This window comes from Pezoporus wallicus, unplaced genomic scaffold (assembly GCF_028554395.1).
Source record: "Pezoporus wallicus isolate ANWC-B61680 ecotype Strahan unplaced genomic scaffold, APGP_CSIRO_Pwel_v1 contig_2025, whole genome shotgun sequence".
NCBI lineage: Eukaryota > Metazoa > Chordata > Aves > Psittaciformes > Psittacidae > Pezoporus > Pezoporus wallicus.
Genome location: NW_026640253.1, coordinates 3,484,437 through 3,509,913, shown reverse-complemented (window position 1 = coordinate 3,509,913; position 25,477 = coordinate 3,484,437). Strand labels below are relative to the sequence as shown.

The 25,477-nt window shown below is 42.3% G+C and overlaps 1 protein-coding gene across 6 annotated transcripts in view; it reads left to right on the top strand.

Moving 5' to 3' along the window:
• The first annotated feature begins 4,430 nt into the window (after window positions 1-4,430).
• The window catches only part of SCUBE2 (signal peptide, CUB domain and EGF like domain containing 2), a 40,206-nt gene continuing 19,159 nt past the window's right edge, over window positions 4,431-25,477 (top strand). For 2 of the 6 annotated variants that reach the window (XM_057418175.1, XM_057418172.1), the window contains exons 1-11: window positions 4,431-4,779; window positions 6,665-6,851; window positions 7,349-7,471; window positions 7,924-8,049; window positions 11,194-11,328; window positions 18,055-18,180; window positions 18,580-18,696; window positions 19,601-19,690; window positions 21,389-21,505; window positions 22,468-22,590; window positions 24,441-24,557. In XM_057418175.1, coding sequence (XP_057274158.1) covers window positions 7,429-7,471; window positions 7,924-8,049; window positions 11,194-11,328; window positions 18,055-18,180; window positions 18,580-18,696; window positions 19,601-19,690; window positions 21,389-21,505; window positions 22,468-22,590; window positions 24,441-24,557 — 994 coding nt within the window. In that variant the 5' untranslated portion in view covers window positions 4,431-4,779; window positions 6,665-6,851; window positions 7,349-7,428. Of the gene's footprint in view, window positions 4,780-6,269; window positions 6,852-7,348; window positions 7,472-7,923; window positions 8,050-10,422; window positions 10,560-11,193; window positions 11,329-18,054; window positions 18,181-18,579; window positions 18,697-19,600; window positions 19,691-21,388; window positions 21,506-22,467; window positions 22,591-24,440; window positions 24,558-25,477 lie in introns of those variants that run through there. The other 4 variants (XM_057418171.1, XM_057418174.1, XM_057418170.1 and 1 more) reach the window with 4 other exon arrangements.

The following is a 25,477-nucleotide window of genomic DNA, read 5'->3' as shown; positions in this document are numbered from 1 at the left end:
CTAGAGACTGGCTGTTAGACCAAGATGAAGCATCAATACCTTATAAACTATATATTTTATACGTGAGGAAATGACTGACCAGTTGTTTTTTTTTAAGGGTGGGTGTTGAAGTCTGCATTATGATGACAAAACCAGGTACTGTTTTCCTTTTTTATTTTTCCTGTGACATTTCAATCCATTGGACCTTAAATGTGAATTGGGTGTATGAAGCAGTTTTACAGGTGTAGATCATTTACTGAATTGCAATAAAATTTGTCTTCTAACATGAAAAATAGCATTAATGTGCTATTTCCAAAAGCCTTTTATTATAATTTGGCTGATCATCTTTTCTTCTTTGCCTGACTGAAGGTACGTATGATGTTCTAGTGTCTAATTTCAGGAGAGGCTGTTTGTATGGTTTTGTATCTGGTATGTTCAACTAAATGCCTGCCTCACACCCAACACCAGTATCACAAGCAATTGCTGTCAGTCAGGCTGCTACCAGTGGAGGAGATGCCTACTCAGTAATCAGGGAGTGAAGAGAACAGGAAGGCAGAGGGACAATTACAGGTCTTGGAAAGTGTCTGTGAGTACACACACACGCATATGTGCTGCTGTTCACTCTGTGTCAAATTGCAAGATCATCACTGGATGTTTTATACTATTAGGGAAAACACAGAAGGGAAGGAGTTTCATCATTATTTGAAGGTATCTCCCTTTGTTTCTCCACACACACACCGTAGTCTGTGGTGGAGACTTTTAATAAAAATAAAAGGTTTTAAGATCTTTCTTGGGGGAACCACATCACCCTTCCTGAGCTGGTGGTGATTCTGCCCTACTAACTGATGGCGTCATCCTGCGGGCTCACTGGGGGAGACACTGAGAGGGTGAATGCAGCCTGCTCCATGCTGAGGTGGTGCTGGTGGCCGGGGCCCTGGACAGGTTTGGGGGACTGCAGTTGATCCCTGTTGCCAGGCATGCTGTGATTGTGCAAGATGCCAAACCTGCTTCTTGGAAATTGAGGCCATCTCAATTCTCTAGGCTCATTAGACCTGCTGCTTCTAATTCCTCTGCAGGGCATTATGGAGATGGACATAGGGAAGGCCCTGGATGCAGCTGTTGGGTAAGCCCAGCTTCAAAAACACATTCACTTCATCACAGGTGGCCTTGAATCTTTCAGGCTTCCTGCAAGGGGAAGGAACAGAAAGGATAGGGGTGTTGGTGAGCGAAGTGTGTCATGGAACTGCAGAGTTCATAGCACTTCCAAATATCAGTCTGAGGTGGTTTTATAGAAAGTGGTGTTTATTAACATCTGCTGGAGAGTTTGAGTGTTAAGCAATGATAGCTGACTGACTGGTCCAAACGTGTTTAGAAATGTTATCATTTGTTATAGTGATGACTTGGAATGTTGTCACAAAGAAATACCAATGTCAGGGAGCTGCACTGAGCAGATCTTTGTTTAAAAGTTATTTCACATGGCAAAAATTCTCTTTTTTTTTTTTTCTTCCCTGTTAACCTGAAGATTCGTTAATAGAACAAACTGTATTTGGTCCTGCAGTAAATGGGAACTGTTCCTCATTTCAGTGACAGTGGCATTTTAAGATGCAGATCCTACAATGTTTATCACTGGTGGATCTGATGTTTGTTTTGAGGAAAGTTTTTCTATCAGTGGCATAAAAATACACAAGGACTGTAAATTACATGAGAGGGTCTTTTAGATGCCTTGTGACTAGGAGAACCCCAGGTTACCTCTGAGATTTAAGCCATGTGCAGGTCCTGCTCCCAAGGAAAGCTACTGTTACATTGCAAAACTGAACGCTGAATACTGAAATGTGTTATTTTACATAAAACTCAATAACCTGTTTGGTAGCTTGGAAAACCCTTGGATACAGATGAAAAATAAATGCAAAAGTTCGAGTGATTCATTTCAAAGGACAATTGTTCAAAGCCCATTATACCTACAGAGGTGAGTAAGAATTGAAACTACAGCTCTGAGACATTGTGTGTGAAGAAGTTTTGGAATAATTAAATATTTGAAGGTGTTTCCTGACTTGGCTGTTTGCCCCTTTTCCTTTTTTGTTCTGGCATCTCTCCTCCTCACCTCCAATTGTTTCCAGCTTCTGTCACAAGCACTCATTATGCTTGCTCAGTTGTGTTAAATTTTGGGCCAATATAATGCACTTTTCCTCAGCACAGCAGATGCACTACTTCTCACAACATTAAAGTACAAATGAAATGGCAATCTAGATGTCTTCAAATAATGTTTGCTTATCATTAAATAATAAAATTTAACAAGGGTTATAAAGCATAAAGCAGTTTTTATCCCAGATTTTCAGGCAAAAGTATTCAACTCAGGTGTAGAATTTCTGGAGCAGTTTTTACATCCAACTGCTCTGTAGCGGCTTAGTGTGAGGCAACTTCAAGTGATAGTTAAAGTGGAGGGCTTGGGAGAGTGGGGCATCATATCTGTATGGAAGTGTTACTTTGGAGCAGCAGTGTTTGTAGTGTTTTGCTTCTGGCAGTCCAAATAGATCCAACTGTGTCAATGGAAAGAAGTTCTATGTTTTGCAAGACTGTAAGGCAGCACACACACACTGGTACTATTGGAAAAAGGAGGCAAGTTTTCTGATGTCATGCCTTTTTCCAAATGTGAACTGGCCAAACCTTGCTGCCTTGCAAAGCATCTGTGACATGTAACTGAATGGGACTCTGGTCCACACAACTGAGAAAATTTAGTTCAAGACTGAAGTGCTATGTAGTATCTATATGAGCAAAAACTTTGCTATTGGTTTTAGGATCAGTATGTATAATTATGAAAATCCTGCTTGCATATACTTCTTGCAGATACTTGCCAGATTTGGCAGATATTTGCAGGTATTTTCATCCCTAAAACATTGTGATTTTTTTTTTTTTGTTTTATTTTTAATTGCTGGAAAAAACAAACAAGCAGTTCTATGTGTGGGTCTCTTCCTGTTGAACCGCTCTGCGATGTTTTTCTTTCATCATACTTATTGCTGAAGTTGAGTCTTACGAATTCTTCTAGTTTCCCTCTCCCAGTAAAGATCTTAGTAGTACCCAGTGCAGTCATCTGTCACTGTGACTCTGTAGTTGAATAGAAATAGTTGAGAAGGCTACAGAAAGACATCTGGGTTTGATCTGAGCTTCTGTCTGTCTGGACTTTACAGAGATATTTTAATGGCAGTTCTTCATCATAAACAAATGAGTGTTACATGTGAAATACTAGCTAGGATCCTTCCCAAAGCACTTTGAGATTTATGTATAAGATTGTTTCATTAACTAAGATAAGTTTTATATTGTTCTGTTTGTTTTCCAAGCTGTGTTGGGATCTTTTGATCTAACTCAGGCATTCCCAAATATTTATGTGTCCCTTTATATTTGAGTTTACAGAAGTAAGAAAGATGCTTTGCTTTTATGGTGTTTCAGAAATCTCCAGTTGCTTGGATATATGGCTCTGCAGTGTTTCCTCCTGTTTTTTTTTTTTTTCTGCTACACTCTTCATATGTAGATTTTTATGCTTTTTGTCAGATCTTGTGATTGATTTTAATTGAATTAATATTAATCTAGTTCATTGAGGAACCTCAACTGGAAAATGCCTCAAATACCAACAGCTTTTCCGTAAGGTAGCTTGTAGTTGTGTGCCTCAGTGGAAGATGGCTCCTCTGTGCATCTGGAAGATGTTTGCAGAGGCACTGTGACTGCTACTGCTGTGTGAGAGGTGTGTGGATGTGCAAATTCTAATTGTAGGTATGATTGTTTATTCATGAGATCATGGAAACTGTTGGGAAAGTCTTCATTCATTCATTACTTTCTGTTGGTAAGGGGAGGCTGGGGTATGGTGCAGGGCTGGAGAATCCTTGGAGTGTTTAATGAGCAGCTTTCTGCGTTTATAGATGAGTTTGACTAAGACTGAAACTGTCTAGGAGATACAATAGGCTGTTTCTCACTGGGTTTTAAAAGAGAATAACTTTGATCATTTCAAACGCAATGAAGCCTGATGCTCCAGTGAGAAAGGAAAGTGGTAATTTATAGCTACCATTAAGGAAGCAAAGACAAAGACTGAGGGAAAGTTTCATTCTGAAGATTTATTAATGTGTATAAACCACCCTTACAACTAGAAATAGCTTGGTATTTCTCACAGAACGAAACAAAAGACAAAAGACAGTGAACTGGGGATGGGAGGGAGAAGTGGAAAAGAATACTGCATGCTTTGGCTTGTGCCCTGAAAGCTCAAACAACATTTAGCAACTTACGATTTCAGCGAATAATGGGTAGGCTGCTTTCACCTGCCAAAGGAAGGACATCTGTGGGAAATCCCTGGCTGGGAAAGGAGGTGGGATGGGGCTTGGGGCTGGTGATGTTGATACGCAGATAGACTTCCCGGCATCAATGTGGTGTGGGTTCACGCGGGTACAGTGTGAGAAGGGGAATGCATGTGCTGCGGTGGGGGGTAATCACTTAGTAAAGACTATAGTACTGTGTGTGTGAAGAAAAGCAAGCAAGGCTGGAGTGTGCAGTGTGTGCATATGTATGTGTGTGTGTATATATGTATATATGGGTTATGACGGGATGCCGGCACAGGGTATCTTTGCATGGGCTTGTCTAGTAGAAAGAGACTGTCTTCCGGGCCGCTACAGGAAGGGGAGCCCCCGTTCAAATACACTTGCCGCTGGCGCTAACAGGCTGCGTGTGAGGTATTTCATGTACCTTCGGGAAGCGCCGGGCTCCCCGGGACATCTGTGTTTGGGGTGCTGTGCAGGTGTTTGAGCGCCGGTGCCGAGGGTGGGTGCGCTGCTGCGGTCGGTGGAGGGTTTTCATGTGGGATGGGGCGGGCAGGGAGGACCGGCCGCCCCGGCCCGGGGTGGGGAGGCCCGCCCAGCCCTCGCCGCTGCTGCCCGCCGCCCCGCGCCCGCTGTCAGACACCTCCCTCCGCCGCCGCCGCCGCCGCCTCCTCCCGCCCGGCGGCAGCAGCAGCAGCAGCCGCAGCGCAGCCGCCGCCGCAGCGCCATCGATGGGGTCCGGCGGACGCCGCAGCGCGGCGGGGGCGCGGGCGCTGCCGCTGCTGCTCCTGCTGCTGCCCACGCCGGGCGCCCCGGCCGCCCTGCCCCTGCCCGGTGAGTGCCGCGCCGCCGGCCCGCCCTCAGCTCTGGACAGCGGCTCCCCGCGGGGCACCTGGCGCTGCCGGCGGGCGGGTGTCCCCCTGTCCCCTCAGGGAGCCGGGCCGGGCGGGCGGGAGGGGGGCGCCGTTGGCGAAGGGAAGGGGAGCCGCAGGCGAGAGGTGGCTGTTACCGCGTGAGGTGCGGCCGTTGGCGGGGCGAGCGCGGACCGTTACCGGAGAGGGAGGTCGCTCTCGGCAGGGCCCTGCAGGCACCGGCGGTGACTTTCCGATGCCGGTTCCCGGGAGCACGGTGACCCCGAGGGGCACGGCAGGCGGTTAGCGTGTCGCCTTTGCCGGAGTAGCGGGGAGGTAAACTGTGCGTGTGCCAGGGCTCGCTCTGCCTTTGGCCGCCGAGGAATAACGCCGGTAATTCTTCCTGCAACCTCCTCCGCGGCCGTCCTTACTGCCAAGTTTAAGGCTGCGATGTTTGCTCACAGCCTCCCTTCTCCAGGGTCTTTCTTCAGCTCAGGATACTGTCATTGCAAGAGGAAATCCCCTTCCCTGTGCCTACCGGTTATTTTTCCAGCCCTTTTCCCCATACTTCTGTATGCGCTGATGCTGGGGTTTTTTTTTGCTGCTGTTCTTTCCTGCACACTGCAGACCGCAGATGATTAGTGTAAAAATAAACTAGCAAAAAGGCCACTTCGCCGCTGGCGTGAGATCTGGTTGATGTCTCTGTGTCCTGGCCTTGAAGGAAGCCCCCTCCTTCGTGTGTGTTTTCTGGGCTCCCCTAGCAGGGGCTGGGAAGGGGAGAGCTTTCGAGGCAGGGACATGCAGCCAGCACGTGTGGCTAATGCTTCTTTCTGCCCGCTGGCTTCCCTTCCCTACCCATCCTTTCCTCCTGCCTCATCTACCTGAATCCCTACGAGGGAGGCCTCAGCTGTTCCCTGCACCCGTCCTTGCATCTGGCTCCCTCAGTTCACTGCATGCCATAATTTAGAGGCTTGACTTTTCCACAGATTCTGCTGCCCTCTTTGTCCCATGTTCCCCTCGCTTTCTGGTGGTGGTATCAGGGGACCCCATCACTGCTGTCAGTTCTATGTGCACCTGAGAGGCAGGAGAGCAGTGCTGCTCAAGCACTGGCTCTTTGCCTTGTTTCCAGCTGCCAAACGCCATTAGTAGTTAAAACCAAGTGAATACTTTCTGCAGTTGGCAGCTGCTGCAGTAGCTACAGGCATATTTTGTGACTTGGGGGGGGGGGGGGGAGGAGATGAATGCTATAATTGTTAATGGGAGAGGTGCTGGTTGAAATTCCCCTTCAGAAGGTGAACCCCACTATAAAAAGTTGACTGTTTAAGTATAGTCCCCTCCTGTAATTAATCCCCTTGTTCTAGGAGTTTGTACCAATATGGGGTGCTGCCTCTGCAATTCTTCCTTTTAGCCAGTTGCTGGAAATCTTCCTGTTACTGTGTTTGAATTCTCTTCTGCTGTATGAAAAACTTCTGCTGATCTCTTCTGCTGCCTGTAACTTTCATTCCTCTTCTTCTGTCTACACTTCTCTGTCTCCAGGACTTCTTCCTGCTGGTGTTTCCCTTTCTCCTCATTTCCCCTCCTCTGAAGTTTCCACCTGGATATTTTGCTTCAGTATGCTGTGCTTTGTGATGGCTGGCCAGGTGATTTGGCAATGCTACTCACCAGCTACTATTCTTGTATTTAAAACATTGGTATTATCTATAAGTTACACATCTGTTTAATGGTAAGTCAGTTTTTTACATATTGGTGGTTGGCTGTGATTTTCAAAGTACATTTCTGTAAATTCCCTTTATTAGTTTAAAAATGATTTGGCTTCCTGAGGGTGATGTCATGGATGTGCTCAAGAGCTTTCCAATAGCTGTTCTTTGTTAACCAGAAATATTAACAGCCTCTAATGAATCTCTATAAAACTGTCAGCTAAATCTCACTTAGAATCTAATCCATAATACATTATTTTGGGTGTATTTATAGGTGGGTACAAAAGCATAACACAAACTTATCTGAATTGTATACAAATACATCTGTATGCAAGTATAACTTTATACAAATTAAAGTTCAGATATGGTCTCTGCATATTTCTGTCCCGACTCACATATAATATACATGGTTGCATCTTGAGCGGGTGCTCAGCCTTATGTCACCTCATCAGCAATGTGTGCTGGAGCCGTGCTCTGTGCTCCACCTTCTGACATCTCTTCTGAATCTGTTGTCTTCCCACAGATGTGGATGAGTGTGCTGTGGGGCTTGATGACTGCCACCCAGATGCTATTTGTCAAAACACTCCGAAACTGTACAAGTGCATGTGCAAAGTGGGTTACACTGGCGAGGGGAAGAAATGTGAAGGTAAAGTGAGCCAAGCAATATGCTCTGCCTGTGTCAGCATGAGATATTGATAAGATAGAACCATTAAAAATAATGGCTTTGGAATATGGAGCGTGATTTGAAATCAAAATAGTCGTTGTTTCTTCACCCTATTTACTACTTGTTTACAAAATCAAAGGCTAACAGACTCCATGGTTTTTCATCTAGTAATATCACTTGGTCTAATAATTAGTTCCTTATTCTAATAATTAGTTCCTTAACCAGCAGCCTTAAAAAGTATAAGGTAAAGCTAGATGGGAATCTGAGGGTGTTTTGTCACTTTTTAGAAACATTTGGCAAGTAATTTGTTAAATATAGTCTATTTACAGGACAATGATGACTTCAGACAGCAGTTGCTGCTCATATTTACACAGTTGCATCTCTATTCCATTCAAGCAATGATCCATCATATTGACTTTTGCTTTATTCCTTAGACATTGATGAATGTGATAATGACTTTAATGGAGGCTGTGTCCACGAGTGTTTCAACATTCCAGGAAATTACCGCTGTACTTGCTATGATGGCTTTATGTTGGCTCATGATGGCCACAACTGCCTGGGTAAGAAGTGTGTTTGTGACCATTGTGAGTGGGGATGCTAACATAACCCTTTAGCTGCATTCATGGGAAATGCATGGTGATGTGCTGGGCTGAATCGGCTCAGCTAGAAAAGAATGTTACAAGTGGGACTAAGGAATTCCAGGTACCATATACCATCCCAGTGTGGCTCTTTTCTTCTCTGTAGATGAGGAAATGAGGAAGATAATTGTGCTACATTTCTGTGAAGTGCTTTGGATTAAAATATGTGAAGTGCCATTTATTATTATGCTAAATGAATATATGTAAAAGAGCATGTGCTATCATTGTCTTTTCTAAAGTTAGTTTAGGATAAGTTCTCAGGTGTGTTTCTGGGCTCCGAAATCTTCCCACTCCTACATTTGTAATGTGTGTATTTCTCATTCTTGCTGGGTCTGAGTACATACGTGCAAGCTGTAAGGAAAGGATAATTGTGAGCGTGCAGTAGCTGTCTATAACAGAGGCCATTGAAGTACAGAGGGACGAAGCCAAATGCTTGGAGTTTCTCTAGGTGGTTAATATGAAGCAAAGTACGCACCTCTGGAAACATGTTCAATCCTGGCAGTGCTCCCTTGACCTGGCATGCGCATGTTCTCTCACAAAGACTTTGATAGTTTACTTCTTTTTGTGTGCCAGCAGGTGAAAAATCTATAAAAATGGGTAACAAGACTGTGTGATTTTTATCCTTCATCACACAATGAAGCAGTGTACAGAAATGCATGAGTTGCCAGCCTGTTGGCCATGTGCTATGGACTTGGTGATATATGCTTGGGACAGAGTCTCATGGTGATGAAGCTATACTGCTTCCAGGACACACACTGGGTAAACTTGTGTGGCTCTGCCCCATGCTGTGGTACCTGTGCCATTTACTTTTTCAGAGATGCCTCTGTTTTTCTTTTCTGCTGCACTGGGTGTGGATGCACCAGGACAGGCTCCCATCCCCATGTCAATCAGGGAGAAACTTGCTCTCACAGCCTAGCTGGAGTTATTTCCCACTAATGTATGGCATATCAGGTGGGAGATGAGACCGCCCCTATGCTGTATCTTATGCTGGAACAAATCAGAAAAGCTCTGGATTCAGCTGGCATTGTGTTGGGTTTTACCTGCTGGGAATCTGGTGCATGCCCACAGATTGATTTTGTTACAGTGTAAGTGGAGGAGAAGATGAAGTTACTAAGTTCCAAGTATTTCACTAAAGAATGGAGAGAGGGAAGCAAAATATCTGCTGGTGCTTTAATAAGAAGGGCATCTTGTATTTCTCTAGTGCATTTGTGTAAACATGTGGTGGAGTTCAGGTGAGGTTACCATGAAGGGCTGAATGAATGAAACCCTTGCCTCTTATACTGCCACCAAAGGGTGTATTCTCTTTGTATCCAGTAGCCTCTCTAGAACATACTTCAGCTGACTTGTTTGTGATCAGTAAGACCTAGATGTATCTTTGACCAAAATCGACCACCTGCTTTGTTACTAGGGAGCTCATTACGTGGCAGACTTGCAAGAATAAAATAAAATGTCATTGACATGCAATGAAGTTTTTACCACTGACCTGCCAATTTTGAGATGTGATGTAAATGTTAAATAAATGTTTTGGTATGCAGCAAATTGGATCACATCTTCTCTTAATCTGTTTATTTACTTTGCTCAAGCCAGGGTTGCCCTCCTCTCACCCTTATTTTTGAAGATCTCATCTCTGTGCCTGGGTTTAAGCCAAATAGACAATTACTTGTTGGAAAGAGATGATTTTTTTTGAAAGCTTTCCAAGGTCTGCATGACAGAAACATCTGCTGGAGTTCAAATCTGTGGTACTAAAGACCCATGGTGGCTGTTTATTCATGATTGTTTGCACATTCACATGACTGTAGAACTCCAAAATATTCAGCTTCTTTGTGATGGAGATATGTCAGCCGCTCTTTTTGCTACAGCAAGTCACATTCTTTTGCATCCAATTGGCTTACTCATTGCCTTTAGTAGAAATTTAATCTGTTGTAATACTATATTATACTGCTTACTAAAAGCCTTCCTCTTTCTCATTTTTAAGACAGCTGTTTTATGCCAGAAATGCTACAATGTTAAATTAAAAACATTGTACTATTAGCACAGGAACAATGAACAGAACAGGGAGCAAACATGATGTTCTATATAAAGTTGCAAATGAGACCAGTGCTTTGCCTCAGCAAGGTCTTGTCCTGGTTTTTAAGGGTCTGAGCATTTTTACTTCCTGTTCAAATTGGCATTTCTGATAATTACAGTAGGAAAATTCATTGCTTATGAAGGGGTAAAATTCCAGACAACTGGAATTTGAGTTGAACATCCTGTTCAGAGGCTTAGCTAAAGTTTTGCTACTTTTTGTTTCTCTTGGTTGTCTTGAAAGCAGAGCCCTCCTTCTATATTCTCTAGGATTGCTGAAGCTCTGCATGTTGCAAAATCAACATTAAAACTAAAACTTCTGCTGTTGTCTTTGACTGCAGTCAGGCAACACAGCAGCAGCCTGGATGGTAAGTGGTGATGATCTAGAGCTGAGGGAGGAGGATTTATTATCAATCTGAGCATTAGAACAGATATGATGTATGAATTCTACCTAGCGTGAAAATAAGGAGCGAAAATAGGTTTTAAGCTAAACTTATTTTGAGGTTTGCTTTTGCTTTTGCTTCAGAATGGGGAGCTTTCTGTAAAAACACCTTTTATAGCTTGATCGTGTTTGGATGCATCCCACTAAAGACAGAACCACATATGGATGATCAATCTAGATGTAAATATGCTAGGCTGCTGAGTGGTAGTACTAAACAGCTGCACTGAGAGACAGAGTATGTTCACATAGGTGGTATGGAGCCCTGTTTCTGAATCCACTGAGGGTACTTTGTTGTAACCAGTGGCTCTGGTTAGTTTGCCAGCATTTCTTGGAAGCCCTGTGATTGATGGGGGAAACTGTGAGCAGGGAAAGAGCAGCAGCAAAAATACACTTTCCCAAGGGTGACAGCAGAACATCAACAGCTAGCCTGGGGTGTGTAAGCTACCTGGGTGGTTATGTGCTGAGTCGATGTCTATCTGTACTGTATATTGAGTGGCTGCTGCCAATATGAGTGTAGTGGTGTTAGTACAAAGCTGATATCTCTTTTTTTTTTTTTTCAGATACAGATGAATGCATGTACAACAATGGTGGTTGTCAACATATTTGTGTCAACACTGTGGGGAGCTACGAATGTCGCTGTAAGGAAGGGTTCTTTCTAAGTGATAACCAGCACACGTGCATCCACCGCTCAGAAGGTACTGGCTGCTTCCCTTCAGGCACCAAGCAGGCGTTTTGGACAGAAGCTAACTGCAAAATCTCTAAAGCATCTTTAAAAATATTTTTAGGTTGAGTTTTTCAAAGCTGTGAAGGGTCTTGAAGTCTCAACTCCTTTTAAAAGGAAGAGTATGTCAGAATCTTCTAAGTGACTTTGAAGACTCTTTACATCCCTTCTGCCCCTTTGATCCTAACCTCTATGTCTGCAGTGCTGTGTTTCGTTAAAGGCTGTACTGCTCTACTTCCAGTGTACTTTATGCTCTGTTGTGCAGCTAAGCTGTGTCCTGATCCAGGGAATGGCGACAAATTGAAGGCCAGTGAGTTCTGACCACTTCCAATGCCTTTACTTAGTTACAGAGCAATACCTGCATTACCTGCAGGTACCTTTTAGGTTCCCTGTACAGTGTTTAGATTTCAGCTAAGGGATTTATTGTTTGTCAGACCCAAAGGTATTCAAATCACATTCTTTGTTTTGAGTGAAACCTTTATGAAGTAACCTTTGAGAGATCAGAGAGCCTTGGATATCTAATTAAACTTCAGATTGAACAAAATTATTTTGGATGCCCTTGGGGAATACTTTAAAGTGGTTGCTCAGATCACGGAGTTGTCCATTGAACTGTACAGGGAATCTCTTACCAAGAAGTATTTTAAACTGTAAAGCTTTCTTTAATCTATGGCTTATCGTTGGCATGACTGTAAGAGGAATCTGAGAATGAATAAACAAACCCTACTTAAAAAAATCCCCATAGTGAAAAGATCAACATTTACAGATATATATGGCCATCACTGATGAGTGCACTGAGGTGGCTGTCATCGGCTTTATAGCTGAATTGATCTTTTGTTTGAATTAAGAATTTGTATTCTCAGCTACTCTGTATTGGGCTTGGTATCGCAGGGGTCTGCTGATGCATGGTGGTTTCTCAGGCCATTGCTCAGCTTGCCACAGCAGGAGCTGAGCTAGGAGTGGGGACAAGCAGTAAGGCTGCAGGGGTGGGGCAAGACATCTCCCTTCATGTTGCCTTGCTATCAGTGATGTGTGTGTGTGTGCATGGATTATGAATCTAAGGATGAAAATCAGTAGCTTCCACTTCTTGTCTTGTCCAATACCAAGAGAGGAAAATCCTCCAACTGTTTATTCTTACTTGCATACGTTCTACTCTCCAGAACTAACAGCAGCAGCATTTACTGTCATTAAGAGTTGTTCCCTAAATTGTACCTTTGGAAATTTTTCAGGTTATGCTGTGACTGTTTACCTCCTGCCTCCCTGCCATTTCTGTGAACAATCCATGGGATTCCCCACTTTTTTTTCGTTGGGTGGGCAGGTCTGTTGTAAGCCAAATCTCATTGCTTCATCTTTCCCCTCACATTGTTCTCTGCTTTTCTGCTTGTTGCTAGGTCTTCTGTTCTCTGCCTTGTGTATGCATCTCTCAGTGTGTATACTTTATTAGTTCTCTTTTGAGACCTCTCAACATTGATTGAAACGGTGTTTGGCACCTACTGTCTAGACCATCTATTCAGTTTTGCTTCTTATTTGTAATGTGAGGTAGTATTTCCTTCCCTGTCTCCCAGCCCAGTTAAGAGAGTGCATACAATAGTTCTTGAGAGACCTTTCTAGTGGTCTGCAATACTTTACATACTCAGAAAAAGAGTGAAATGGACTTGAAATAGGAAAAATAGAGGGGCTTGAAGCTGTTGTATTCCTCCTAGTGTATGACCAGGGTAACTAAGAGTTATCTACCTTTCCAAGTTTATCTGCAAGTATTTTCTGGGTTCCCTGTCACCTGCTGTGACATGGGATTCATGGTCAGATAGCTATTTAGAGGAGAGTTTGATAATTAAAGCTGATTTTTCATCTGATGTGACAGTGTTGATCTGAAGCACAGTGCAGTTCTGAGAGGGCTGAATGGTTCTGCCTAACCCCCTCCTTAAACCACAGGAACTCAGAGTATCTTGGGACGTTGTGCACAATCCTATTTTTTTTCTTGACTGACTGCTCTGAATGAGCTCTTCTTCACCTGTGTGTGGAAGAATGGATTTACTCTGGGAGACTGTTATAGTAGTTGGCAGGGCAGCCATGCACTTGTAGCGTTTCTGTTTTTAACTTGCTCCTTATTAGAGAATACAAAAATTTGAAGAAAAACAGTTTTTCCCAAGTAAATATGTAGTACATCTTGTGGTTGCTGTTGCTATCGGTCAACAAAGCTTGCTACTCTTCCTTGTGGTATTTCACAGTCATAGTTATCTACTGTTGGACTGAATCAATGGTAGTGAACCGGATGTGCATGTTGATAGTCACATTTGAAATCACTGTGTGGACTGAAAGCTTGTACACAGGAGACCGTCTTAGCTACTGCTCTTAGAGCCCTCCTGGCTGTGGAGAACAGTCAGGCAACCAGCAAACTTTTAGAAAAAGTTGCCTTAATACAAGGGTGTACAAAGCATTAAAAAAGACTAAAGTGCTCTTGGGATGTCCTGTTCTGCTGGTTGTTCTGCTGACAAATGCTTCTCACCATTTGTCTATCAGAGGGTGACTCTGAGAATCTCTGGTATTGCTCCTTAGAATTGCATCCTCTCCCTCTGTTCTATTGAGCACCTGTTTGAATGTGCCCTAAGTGGAGCCTTAATGTTCTTAGCAGGTTGGTGGTCATGTCCCTAGTCTTCTGTGTAAAAAAATTTAAACACAGAGATTAATGTGACCTGATGGGGAAATACTGTGCTGGCTTTTTGCTTTTGTCTTGCCAGTGATGAAAGTGCTCAGATCTCACTGAAGCTTGCTGGGTAATTTCATGAAAGTCTAGCCATCAGGAATGGCTTGGAGTCCACTAGGCTAGGCAGGCACTGGGTTTGGCTCTCTTGGCTGTGTGTGGTGACCAAGAGACTCATCCTAGACACTTGTGCACCAGTAGGGCAGTCTCTCCTGCAAGCGAAACTGTGGTGGGATTTGACCAACATTTGCTTGGGCTTTGGTTCTGGACCACAATCTGCCATTGCAACAGCTCTGGAACAGTGTGACCTGGGAGACTTTGTATCCGTGAAGGAGTTTACAGTCACACAACATTTGTAGTTTTACAGACATTTCTTATATACAACCGTATAAAATGGGGCTGAGGAGAAATCTACCACATTTGGAAACAAGCAGCAGCTTCATAGTAAACGCTATATTTACTATGTGTCTTCTATGAAATGCTGTCTTTTGGGTCAGCTAAATTTTGGTGGGTTTGTTCATGTACCTTGTTACACAATGGGTACTTTGTTATTAAAATGTGCCCAGGTTTGGGAAGTGCAGTTTTAGCTTTCTCTGGGAGACCTGATTGAATTCTGCTCACTTAGAATGGAGAATCCAAAACTGAGCATTTAAGCCATTTGTCTGATGTCAGTGAACTTTACCAAAGTACCTGCTTGAGCAGTTTCCCCTTTGGTAGCTCAATAGAGACAAAAGAAGAACTTTATTAACAGAAACCAGGCAGATAATTCTGTTAATGCTTTCTAAGACCTGTGAGCTAACAGACCAAATCACACTGCATGCTTAAGAACAGAAATGTCACAAAAACACTAGAGTTAATGAAGCTAATTTATGGCCTCATAGGTTGTCTTGTTCCTTGACTGACAGCACAATAATGGATCACAGCTTTCATGTGGGCTCTTTGAGCTGTGGCTGTGTGCTTCAGGATTTGAAGTGTCATTGTCTTGTTAGACTTCTACAAAGTCTTCACTGTGGGAAAGGAATCAAAAAGCCATTACAGCAAAGTAACCTAGGATCTGCAATATCCATTGTTTTGTTGCTTAAAGCTGTCTTAATAGAGAAAGGGTACTGTAGCTTGTGCTTCAGATGGCAAGACTGGCCCTGTATAGAGCAAGGACCTAACTGAAGTGTAGTGGAATAGTGGTGACGAGCTGAGCTCTGCTTGCCAATACAGAGTTTTTGTTTCACTGAGTAATAAGACTGTGAAAAGGGCTTGTGTAAGTTTAAAAAATATCTAGGATGTGGAATTGTTCAAACAATCCCTTTTTAGCAACACAGTCACCTTCTCATTCTCTCTGATTGTACATCTGCTCAACTCAGGAGAAGTTCACTGTGGTAATGTGGGATAAGCCCTTGCAGCCAAAGTGTGCTTTACTTGGTCTTCTCACATGAAGTATTCTCACCAAGGAGGAAGAGATTTTGGTGTAATATGTCTTATAAGAGCCCAAGACAGAAAATTTGATGACAATGGTGTGTTTCCTGTAAAACTGAGGAGAGCATTCAGTTGCCCTCTCTCCCAATTTTGTGGCACTGTGGAATACTACAGCAAAAACCTTTGGTATATTGTTAGAAGAAAAGCTGTTCTTGTAGTTTGGCTTAATGATCCCAATTATAATCCACCCAGCTGCTGTATAGTTTTAAGTTGTGTGTGTACAAATTGTGTCACCATCTTGCCAATACGAAGTAAAAGAAGTTTTTGCAATAATTTCAGCAACAATTCCTTCCTATTTAATTGACTTCAACTTTTTGCAAAGACTAGACCAGACACTTTGGCAGGCATTGAGTGCTGGTACATGAACAGCTCGTAACTGTCAGAAACCAAAATGGACATATTGTTTTTAGGAGGTGCACCAAAAGGAAGGAAGTCACTAGTGTAATGTTGCTTTTTCATTTGGTTAAAACAGGCACTGGCACTAAATTCTGTCCAGCTGGGAAGGTAGACATACAGAATGCTGTGATAAACCCCAGTGGGGTTATTTTGGGAGGTATTTATTGAAATCAGAAAAAAATTGAAAACGAAATGGTAATCAGAAAAGAGAATCGACATACAACATATGTACAATCTGTATATCTGCCTGGTCTCTACTTGGTCACTGCTGAGGTAGGTTATGACTTTGGGAATCTGCTTCATACACCAGTAATTGAAATAGGAATGACTCTGTGACTGTTAGCCTAGGCATTCCTGTGTCTCGTGGCTGCTCTTTTAAGCAGAGAAATAAGAGCTTTACTTAAGGCTTTGATTTTGCAGGTATCAGCCACCTTGCAGTTTTTATAAAAGATATGAGGAGTTTTTACAATCACTGGTATAGAGTGAGAGCATTGGATGAGAATGCAGATGCTGTACAGATCTAGGGATGTTGCTTTTTCACTTCGCAGTCAAAGAATATGGGCACAGAAGATCACAGATGAAGAAATCTTGGAGCCATTGGTTTTGCAGGACTGGACTTCCTGCCTTTCCTTTCTTGTAAGCTTATACTTCTTGTCCTAACACTGTAGTGTTCCCACATGTAGCAGGCTGTTGCCTGTGTGTGTATTCAGCTGAATTCACCTCTGTGCCTGGCAAAATCTTGGAGCAGATTCTCCTGGAGGGCATGCTAAGGCACATGAAAATCAACAAGGTGCTTGGTGACAGCCAGCATGGCTTCACTAAGGGGAAATCCTGCCTGATCAATTTGGTGGCCTTCAATGATGGGGCTGCAGAACTGATGGACAGGGGTAGAGCAGTTGATGTCATCTACCTGGACTTGTGCAAAGCATTCGACACTGTCCCACATGACATCCTTGTCTCTAAATTGGAGCGACATCAATTTGATGGATGGACCACTCGGTGGATAAAGAACTGGCTGGACGGCTGCACACAAAGAGTTGTGGTCAATGGCTCAATGTCCAGCTGGAGACCAGTAACAAGTGGTGTCCCTCAGGGATCGGTGTTGAGGCTGGTCTTGTTCAGCATCTTTGCTGGTGACATGGACAGTGGGATTGAGTGCGCGCTTAGCAAGTTTGCCGATGACACCAAGCTGTGTGGTTCGGTTGATATGCTGGAGGGAAGGAATGCCATCCAGAGGGACCTCGACACACTTGTGAGGTGGGCTGATGCCAACCTGATGAAGTTTAACCATGAGAAGTGCAAGGTCCTGCACCTGGGTCGGAGCAATCCCAGGCACAGCTACAGGTTGGGCAGAGAAGAGATTCAGAGCAGCCCTGCAGAGAACGACTTGGGGGTGTTGGTCAATGAGAAACTGAATATGAGCCGGCTTCAGTGTGCGCTCGTAGCCCAGAAAGCCAACCGTATCCTGGGCTGCATCAAAAGGAGCGTGACCAGCAGGTCAAAGGAGGTGATCCTGCCCCTCTACTCTGCTCTTGTGAGACCTCACCTGGAGTATTGCGTGCAGTTCTGGTGTCCTCAACATAAAAAGGACATGGAACTGTTGGAACAGGTCCAGAGGAGGGCCACGAGGATGATCAGGGGACTGGAGCACCTCCTGTATGAAGACAGGCTGAGGAAGTTGGGGCTGTTCAGCCTGGAGAAGAGAAGGCTGTGTGGAGACCTCCTAGCAGCCTTCCAGTATCTGAAGGGGGGCTATAGGGATGCTGGGGAGGGACTCTTCATTAGGGACTGTAGTGATAGGACAAGGGGTAATGGGTTAAAACTTAAACAGGGGAAGTTTAGATTGAATATAAGGAAGAAATTCTTTACTGTGAGGTGCTGAGGCACTGGAATGGGTTGCCCAGGGAGGCTGTGAATGCTCCATCCCTGGCAGTGTTCAAGGCCAGGTTGGACAGAGGCTTGGGTGACATGGTTTAGTGTGAGGTGTCCCTGCCCATGGCAGAGTGGTTGGAACTAGGTGATCTTAAGGTCCTTTCCAACCTTAACTATTCTATGATTCTATGACTTTATGTGACTGTTGCCTGCACACAGGGATGATGAGGATGCTGATGCTCCTGCACTTGTCCTGTTTTGCAGAAGGTATGAGCTGCATGAATAAAGATCATGGCTGTGCCCACATCTGCAGAGAAACGCCCAAAGGAGGAGTTGCCTGTGAATGCCGACCAGGATTTGAGCTGTCCAAGAACCAGAGGAGCTGCATTTGTATGCAACATTCTGCATATGCTTATGGTTTTTAAAAAAAAAAAAACAAAGCCCCCCCAAAATAGTGTTCTGTTTGCAGTGATATTGGTATGGTATTGCTAAACTGTCATGACATGCCTAAAATGTGTGCATTTGAATTGAACTAAAATCAGTGGCTTTACTGGACACTATCACACCAGTCTATTGGTTGCTACAATCTATTGGTTGTAGTTTGAGAATTGCACCATCATTCATAATGACAGGAAGTTTGGCTCTGCAAGAGAGCTCTGCAGTGTTTAAGTCTTCAGGAAGGCGGCACGTTAGAGGTGTCTTGGATAGTCAAATGGAGACAAAAATTGCACACTGTCTTTCAAAGATGCTGGAAGTACTTGTGAGATGTAACATATATTTTCTTCCTAGTAACATGTAATCATGGAAATGGTGGCTGTCAACATACATGTGATGATGCAGATAATGGGCCTATTTGTGGATGTCACCCCAAGTACATCATGCATGTAGATGGGAAAACCTGCTTGGGTCAGTATATGGTGGGGAGAGGTAGTCTTCTGTTGATGACCAGCTCTAACTGGTGTGGTGTTGCTGTATGTCCATGATTAATGCTCCTCATAATAGTATGGCTAGAAAGTATCAAGGAATCTAAAACTCATAAAACTGCTAATGCATGAGAGAACTGGTTGGGTCCTGGCAACTATTACTTCCCTGCATAAGTAGCTACCTAATTACCGCAGCCTGTAATTACCATGGGTCCCTCTGAAGCACAAGGCTTGTCACTAGCCAAAGAAGATTCCCCCTTCTCTTCAGGATATTTTAGGTTCAGTTTCTTGTATAGCATGAGCCAGAGAGTGTAACCAAGATGTATATCTGTTAAAACCAGAACTCAGGAGTAAATTGAAGTACAGTTTTTGCAAGGCAGTTATCGAGAAAAAAAACGACTTAAGATTTATATAAAACTCACTTAAGATTTATATTCCAGTCTCTGGAAGAGTTTGTTGCCTGTTGACTGAAATCACTGAAATGCTCAGGCATGACTGGTTGGTCCTTCTATTAGTCCATGATAGATGAGGACAACGTGCTCTTAACTGAGCAGTTTATGACAGTTCAATTAGTTCTTTCATCTTGTTGCTGTTCACTACATCCGTAGCACTTCATCTGCTTTGTTGAGATTCCTGAAACAAACATCAGTTGTAAGGAAGCAACAAAAGCACAGAAGAGAAGTATTCTCATGGTTTCGACTGAAGGGTTGACATGATTTTCATTATTACTTTATTTAAAAAAAAATTATTTCTGCCTAGTCTGTTCTGACAATCTGTGATAATTCAGCATGTGATGCAGCTGATTGCATGTGTGTACATATTGAATATCAGGTGGGGCCTCTGGTCTGGGCACCTTTACTCATTTGCTTTTTTCATGTTCATTACAGAGAGGGAAGAGACTGCTGTTGAAATTTCTGAGGGAAACACTACAGCAGGAGCTGATGTGGACAAGAGGGTGAAGCGACGGTTGCTTATGGGTAAAAGTGCTTATCCAAAATGATTTTGCTATTTCCTGAAACCTTTTAGATTGAAGAATTGTTGGGGCTTTTTTTACTGTAACCATCATAGCTCTTAGCTGAATTCTGCCTGAGATGTGCCAGTCCGTTTTAAGGAAATAATATTATTACATAATGTATAAAAACCTAAGTACGTTATTTGTGGCATTCAGTAGGAGGTGTTAGGAAGTTGCTCTTGAAGTAGCATATATTTCCATGGTTCTAATTCATCATGGGAATGCAGTACAATCCCTCTGTGCCACAGGTTTAGTGTGATTGTGGAGGAAACACTATTTTACCTGCTTATTTTCAATTGAAAATACACTTCTGCTTGGAATACAATTGGGCACAGTGGTGGGTCTAGAAAGACATGTTAGGATGCAAGCACATCTTATTCTTCCTAGAGGTGTTTGCATCTGGCCCAGAATGCCAGCCTGAGACTCTGTCACTACTGGGAAGGCACTGGCATGGGAAGCAATCACTGTGGTCTCAGGGCAGCTGAGTCAGTGGATGTCCACCTCTCAGAAGCCCTTACTCCAGGCAGTCAGGGTGATTTACCATGCTTACTGTCATTTGCACAGAAGTGCACTGGAACATGGAGGCTGAGGAAGAAACTACCAGAATTATAGGGCTCTGAGCTCCTGAATCCATATTTAGACATATAAATTAAGAGCCTCATTTAAAAAACAAAACCAAAATCCTCACGAAACCAACCAACCAAACATAAAAAAAACAACCAACCAACCCACAGCAATATGTTTCTGTGGAAAGGGGAAGGAAAAAGAGTCACTCTGTCTTCACTTGCAAGTTAGGCACAACCTCGCAGCATTGAATGTGAGGTGGGAGACTGGGGGGAAATGAACCAGTAAAGATCTCAAAACCTGAGAATAAATAACATACGCTGATGCTGCAGAAAACATGGAGACAGAGCTAGAAAGAGAGGAGTTCAAAAAGCAGATGGAAAAAATGATCTTTGCATCTCTCTGGATCAGTATGTGCTGGATAAAATTGCATTTGGATAGCCAGTGGAAAGGCTGTTAGACTGGCTATGGTGGTTAGACTGACTACAAGAAGATGAATGCCAAAGAGTGAGTTATTTCTATTTAGCTGGATGTGAAGGAACTGTATCTAAGGGGTGTTCAGAAGGTTTGGTGAGATTTATACGTGGTTTGCATAGGGGTAGTTAAAGGAGCATGAGGTTGAGATGGCATCTGGCTGAGAAGGCAGGAGGATCGCTCAGTGTAGGTGTAATCCACCATAACTGGGAACACAGATAGCATGTGAAGGTGTGTTGGAAATGATTTAAGAGAACTGGTTTAGTAGGGCTGAGTGTAATCGGGTATCTGAGCGTTGGTGGGAAATGTGCAGAGTTTCAGCTGGGATTGAGTGTGGGCCTAAGGAGTCAGACTGACAGGAACAGATGAATCACTGAGGAGTGGGGATTTATGTTTGAAGATGAGAATGTTCAGAGACAATATTTCAGTTTGTAGAGTCTGCAAAAAACATGGATGTAGCTGAGGCAGGGATTTTGCCAACACATGTATTTAGTAGCTGCTCATGTATACTAGGCTAAATGTAGTTGAATAGCAGTGTGCTTGGAACCATGCCTTCGATCACATGATGTTTCTTGTTGCCATTATAATATCCTTGAGCAAACTTCAGCTTTATGTTGTTGGCTAGAAACGTGTGCAGTAAATAATGGTGGCTGTGATCGTACATGTAAAGATACATCTACCGGAGTTCACTGCAGCTGTCCTGTTGGGTTCACACTCCAGTTTGATGGGAAGACATGTAAAGGTGAGTTTTATGCTGGTGGGCACATACATACCAACACCTTATCATAAGGTATTCATCTTCAAATGCAGGTAATCCAAGTCAGTATGTGTAATCTGACCTAAGAAAGGATGCAGCCAGGGGTAGATGCACAGTTTCCATTGTGTCAGGTGCATCACACCACCTCACCACTTTCACCCCTCCTGCCAAGCTGGCCTCATTTTTCACAGTAGGAGGTAATACAGGTCTGTGGTAAAGTAGAGGTCTTTACTGGGGGAGGTAGGCATGTCTGTTCTTAGAGGCATTAGTTCAATAAACTGCTATTTTAACTGCAGTCAGCTGGGCATCAGAACAGTTTAGAAGTAAATATCAGTGTGTAAATAGGGATATGTGAATAGAATTACTCGTACTGGCCCAAGCAGCTCTGGTGAGAGTACTGGAAAGAAGCAAATGGACATTTAGGTTGTATATTAGAATACATTTTCCAGTAATTAGATATTAAGACTGTTCTGCAGGCAAAAAAATGATGGAATCCACATGCCTGAGTCAATTAATATTAAAGAACTCATTCTAATGTTGGCATGAAAAGGATGGGGTAGCTCAGGAAGTTTCCTCTGTCTGAGATTTCTGCAGGGATTAGGGAGAGGAAATGGAGAGAATGTTTAAAAAGCTAAAACCTGTTAGAGAAGATTTAAGTAAAAATATTTCCAAGCATAACTTAGGGAAATTATCTTTTGCAAATACATGCACCCAAGTGTAATTGACAGCAATATGTTAAATGAAAGCAAGTAACGCTGTCATGGGGCTGAATGAGCCAGATCGTTCATAAGAGCTGGATCTGATCATCCTTAAAATTTGTAATAGTTCACTAGATTTTGTTTCTGGGCTTCATTAACCAATTGGATTTGTCTGTGTTCTGGATCCGGCAGTGGAAGTATGTTGGATGTAGTATGTTTATTTGCTGAAGCACTTTTTTTTTGTTACAGATATTGATGAATGCCAGTCCAATAATGGAGGCTGTGATCACTTCTGTAAAAACACTGTTGGCAGTTTTGATTGCAGCTGCAGAAAAGGATTTAAATTGTTAACAGATGAGAAGTCTTGTCAAGGTATGTGCACTGGAGTAGCAATAGAAGTAGAACAAATCAGTGTGGCTTGGACATCTACTACAATGATGAAGTGATGATGGACTCCAGAATAATTTCCATGCCTCAGTTTTGGGTTTTCTTGTTTTGTTTTGTTTTCTTTTCAGAACAGCTGTTGAGTTAATACATACAGTTGGCTTGATACTATTGTAGGAGGTATGTTTAATGGCACAGTGAACTATTATCTGGAAGCAACAGAAATAGTATCATATTAAAAAGATTTTTATGAGGATAATGCTCCCTCTCTTCTATTAATGATTTTCAAGTAATTTACAGGGAAAAAATAGGCAATATCTCTCTGTCCATCTTACTGACTAGTTTATAATTGCAGTGAAATTATTTTTTCTTAATGAGACATTTAGATGCCATGAATTCATTATATAAAGAAAAAAAGACATTATGTGATCTATGAAATTATAGGCCTGTAGACACACTGAAATTGCTATTCCCTAAAACATAGAACATTTGATTTTTAGGTTGACATGTATTTTTCTGTGAGACTTGCAAAGCATGTTTGCTTTTCTGTATAATGGTTTGTAAATATAGATTTAGCAATCCTGTTTAAGCTGCTTAAATACATTAAAATGTAAAGATCAGAGTGGTTCGTAGTTTTGGAAAAGCTACAGTATGAAACAATGTAAAGCCAGGTTGGAAGGTGAATAATTCCATTTCCTAGACAACCCACTGACATTAATGATGAATTTCAGAAAGCTAAACTGACCAACAGAAGATAGTTTTCACCTGGGTTTTTGATGCATTCTTATCCTTTCAGAATCAGACAAAGAACAACAATTTTACGGAACAAACTTACTATAAAACCACAACATATTTAAGATAGTTTTTCATTGGTGTTGTTGTATGTTTGTTTGTTTATTTTGTTTTTAATGGAATCTTTTTATGAATGTATTTTTAAGATTTACATCTCCCTTTTGTCACTGTCACTTCCCTAGATTGTTTCAAAAGTGGTATCTTGAAGCATGCCAAAGCCCAAGAAAAAATAATGATATAATGTGTCAGTCATGCTGATGGGAACTTTTGTGCATCTTACAAAATTTTTACATGTCATGCATAATGTCCTAACACAGAAGTTTTAGGTGCTTTTGATGGTATAATAGATACTTAGGGCTTCAGAGTGATGGGAATTTGACCACTTTACCGTTCAATTCACCAAGATCATGATTAGGCTATTGTAGTAACTATGCTTTACAACGATGTGTGCAAAGTGATTATAATGCCAAGGAAAACTGCCACTGGAGAAAACAGGTATCTTGGCAGCCTTTAGAGACAGACATTAAAGTCTAAATATACAGTATAATGGATCTGTGGAAAAATTCAACAAATTATTCCAGTCATCTGTCTTCAGGTGAATCTTGGAGAACATGGTGATTTTCAGCAGGCTTAAATCAGGCATTGCATGTTCACATAGAGTTAAAAATGTGACCTTTGCTTTCATTTATTGTGAAAAAACAAAGACAATACTTTCTTCTGTAAATCTGTTTCTGCAGATCTAAGGTAGAATTTCTGTTAATGAAATAAAAGTTCTGTCAGCATTTTTTTTTTCTCCTGTAGAATAGAAATAATTGTTTTTAAACAGAATTCTAAAAATGTAGCAGCAGATTTTATGCTTGCCAAGAAAAATCTTGTTCCGCAAACTACCTGTTCTTTTAAAAGCTGTCATTCATTACATCCTTTGCTTTAAAATAATTTGCTTAGTTTTTTGCTTAGTTTAGATAAATCTGTGTTGAACTTTGTTAGCTCATCAGTGCTCCCTTGTTAGGCGGAAAGATACTGATGTATTCCTTTAACACTTGCAGACATTGATGAATGCTCTTTTGAACGGACATGTGACCACACGTGCATCAATCATCCAGGCACCTTTGAGTGTACTTGTAACAAAGGATATGCTCTCTATGGCTTTACACATTGTGGAGGTGAGTTATAAAAAGACACTACATGCCATGCTGTTGCCACAGGTCTAATTAGTGTCTGTGCAAGACACAAGCCTATGTGTATGCCATAGGTGGACAGAATAAATTTTACTCTCTGCTGTGATAAGGAGGCACGTCAAAAGTAGAAACTAATCCTGCTCATTTCTGTCTTTGGTCAAATGTTTTTGCCTTCACACCCTGCATCCAGAAAGCATCTATGACTACTAGAACAAACTGATGCGTTTTGCACCTGGGTGTGAAAGCCTTAATTTGATAGAATTTTCACATGCAGAAGTCTTATTGACTTCAATGAAAAGTCAGTGGACTTGCACTTAAAGAACAGGAAGCTCTGGGTGGCATAGAAAATTATGGTTTTGCAGGTTGCCCTTGTGCATATGTCAGATTCTCATGTGATGTAGTTTTAAATTTAGCTGATGTAGTACCACTGATTTACACTGGCCAGGATTAATACTCTTGAATCTGTATGTCTTTCCTACAAAAAAAGTTCAAGGAAAGAGAGAAGGATGTTCACAGAACCTCAGTTTGTGTTGAGTGTGAATATTTCTGAGACAAGTTCCCAGGATTAACATGAGGAAATATGAATAACTGAACACTAAATGAAATTAAACCTGTTTTATAAAAGCTTAGGCAAGACCTTACTGACTCCATATGCTTATTTAATTCTGGGTAAGACTTACTTATGTCTGAGGCAGAATGAGCACACGTGAACTTGGAGATAACATTTCAGTGATTTCATTGTGCTCAATCTGTTCTAACCTCTGCCTCTAGAAAGTCTGCAAAGAAGATTACAGGTACAACATCACTGTGTTTTATCCTGATGAATAGGCAAACCTTTCTGATGGGAAGTATCACTGTTCATGTGTTCGAATTTCTAAGAGAAGTCTATTCTCATTAATTCTTCT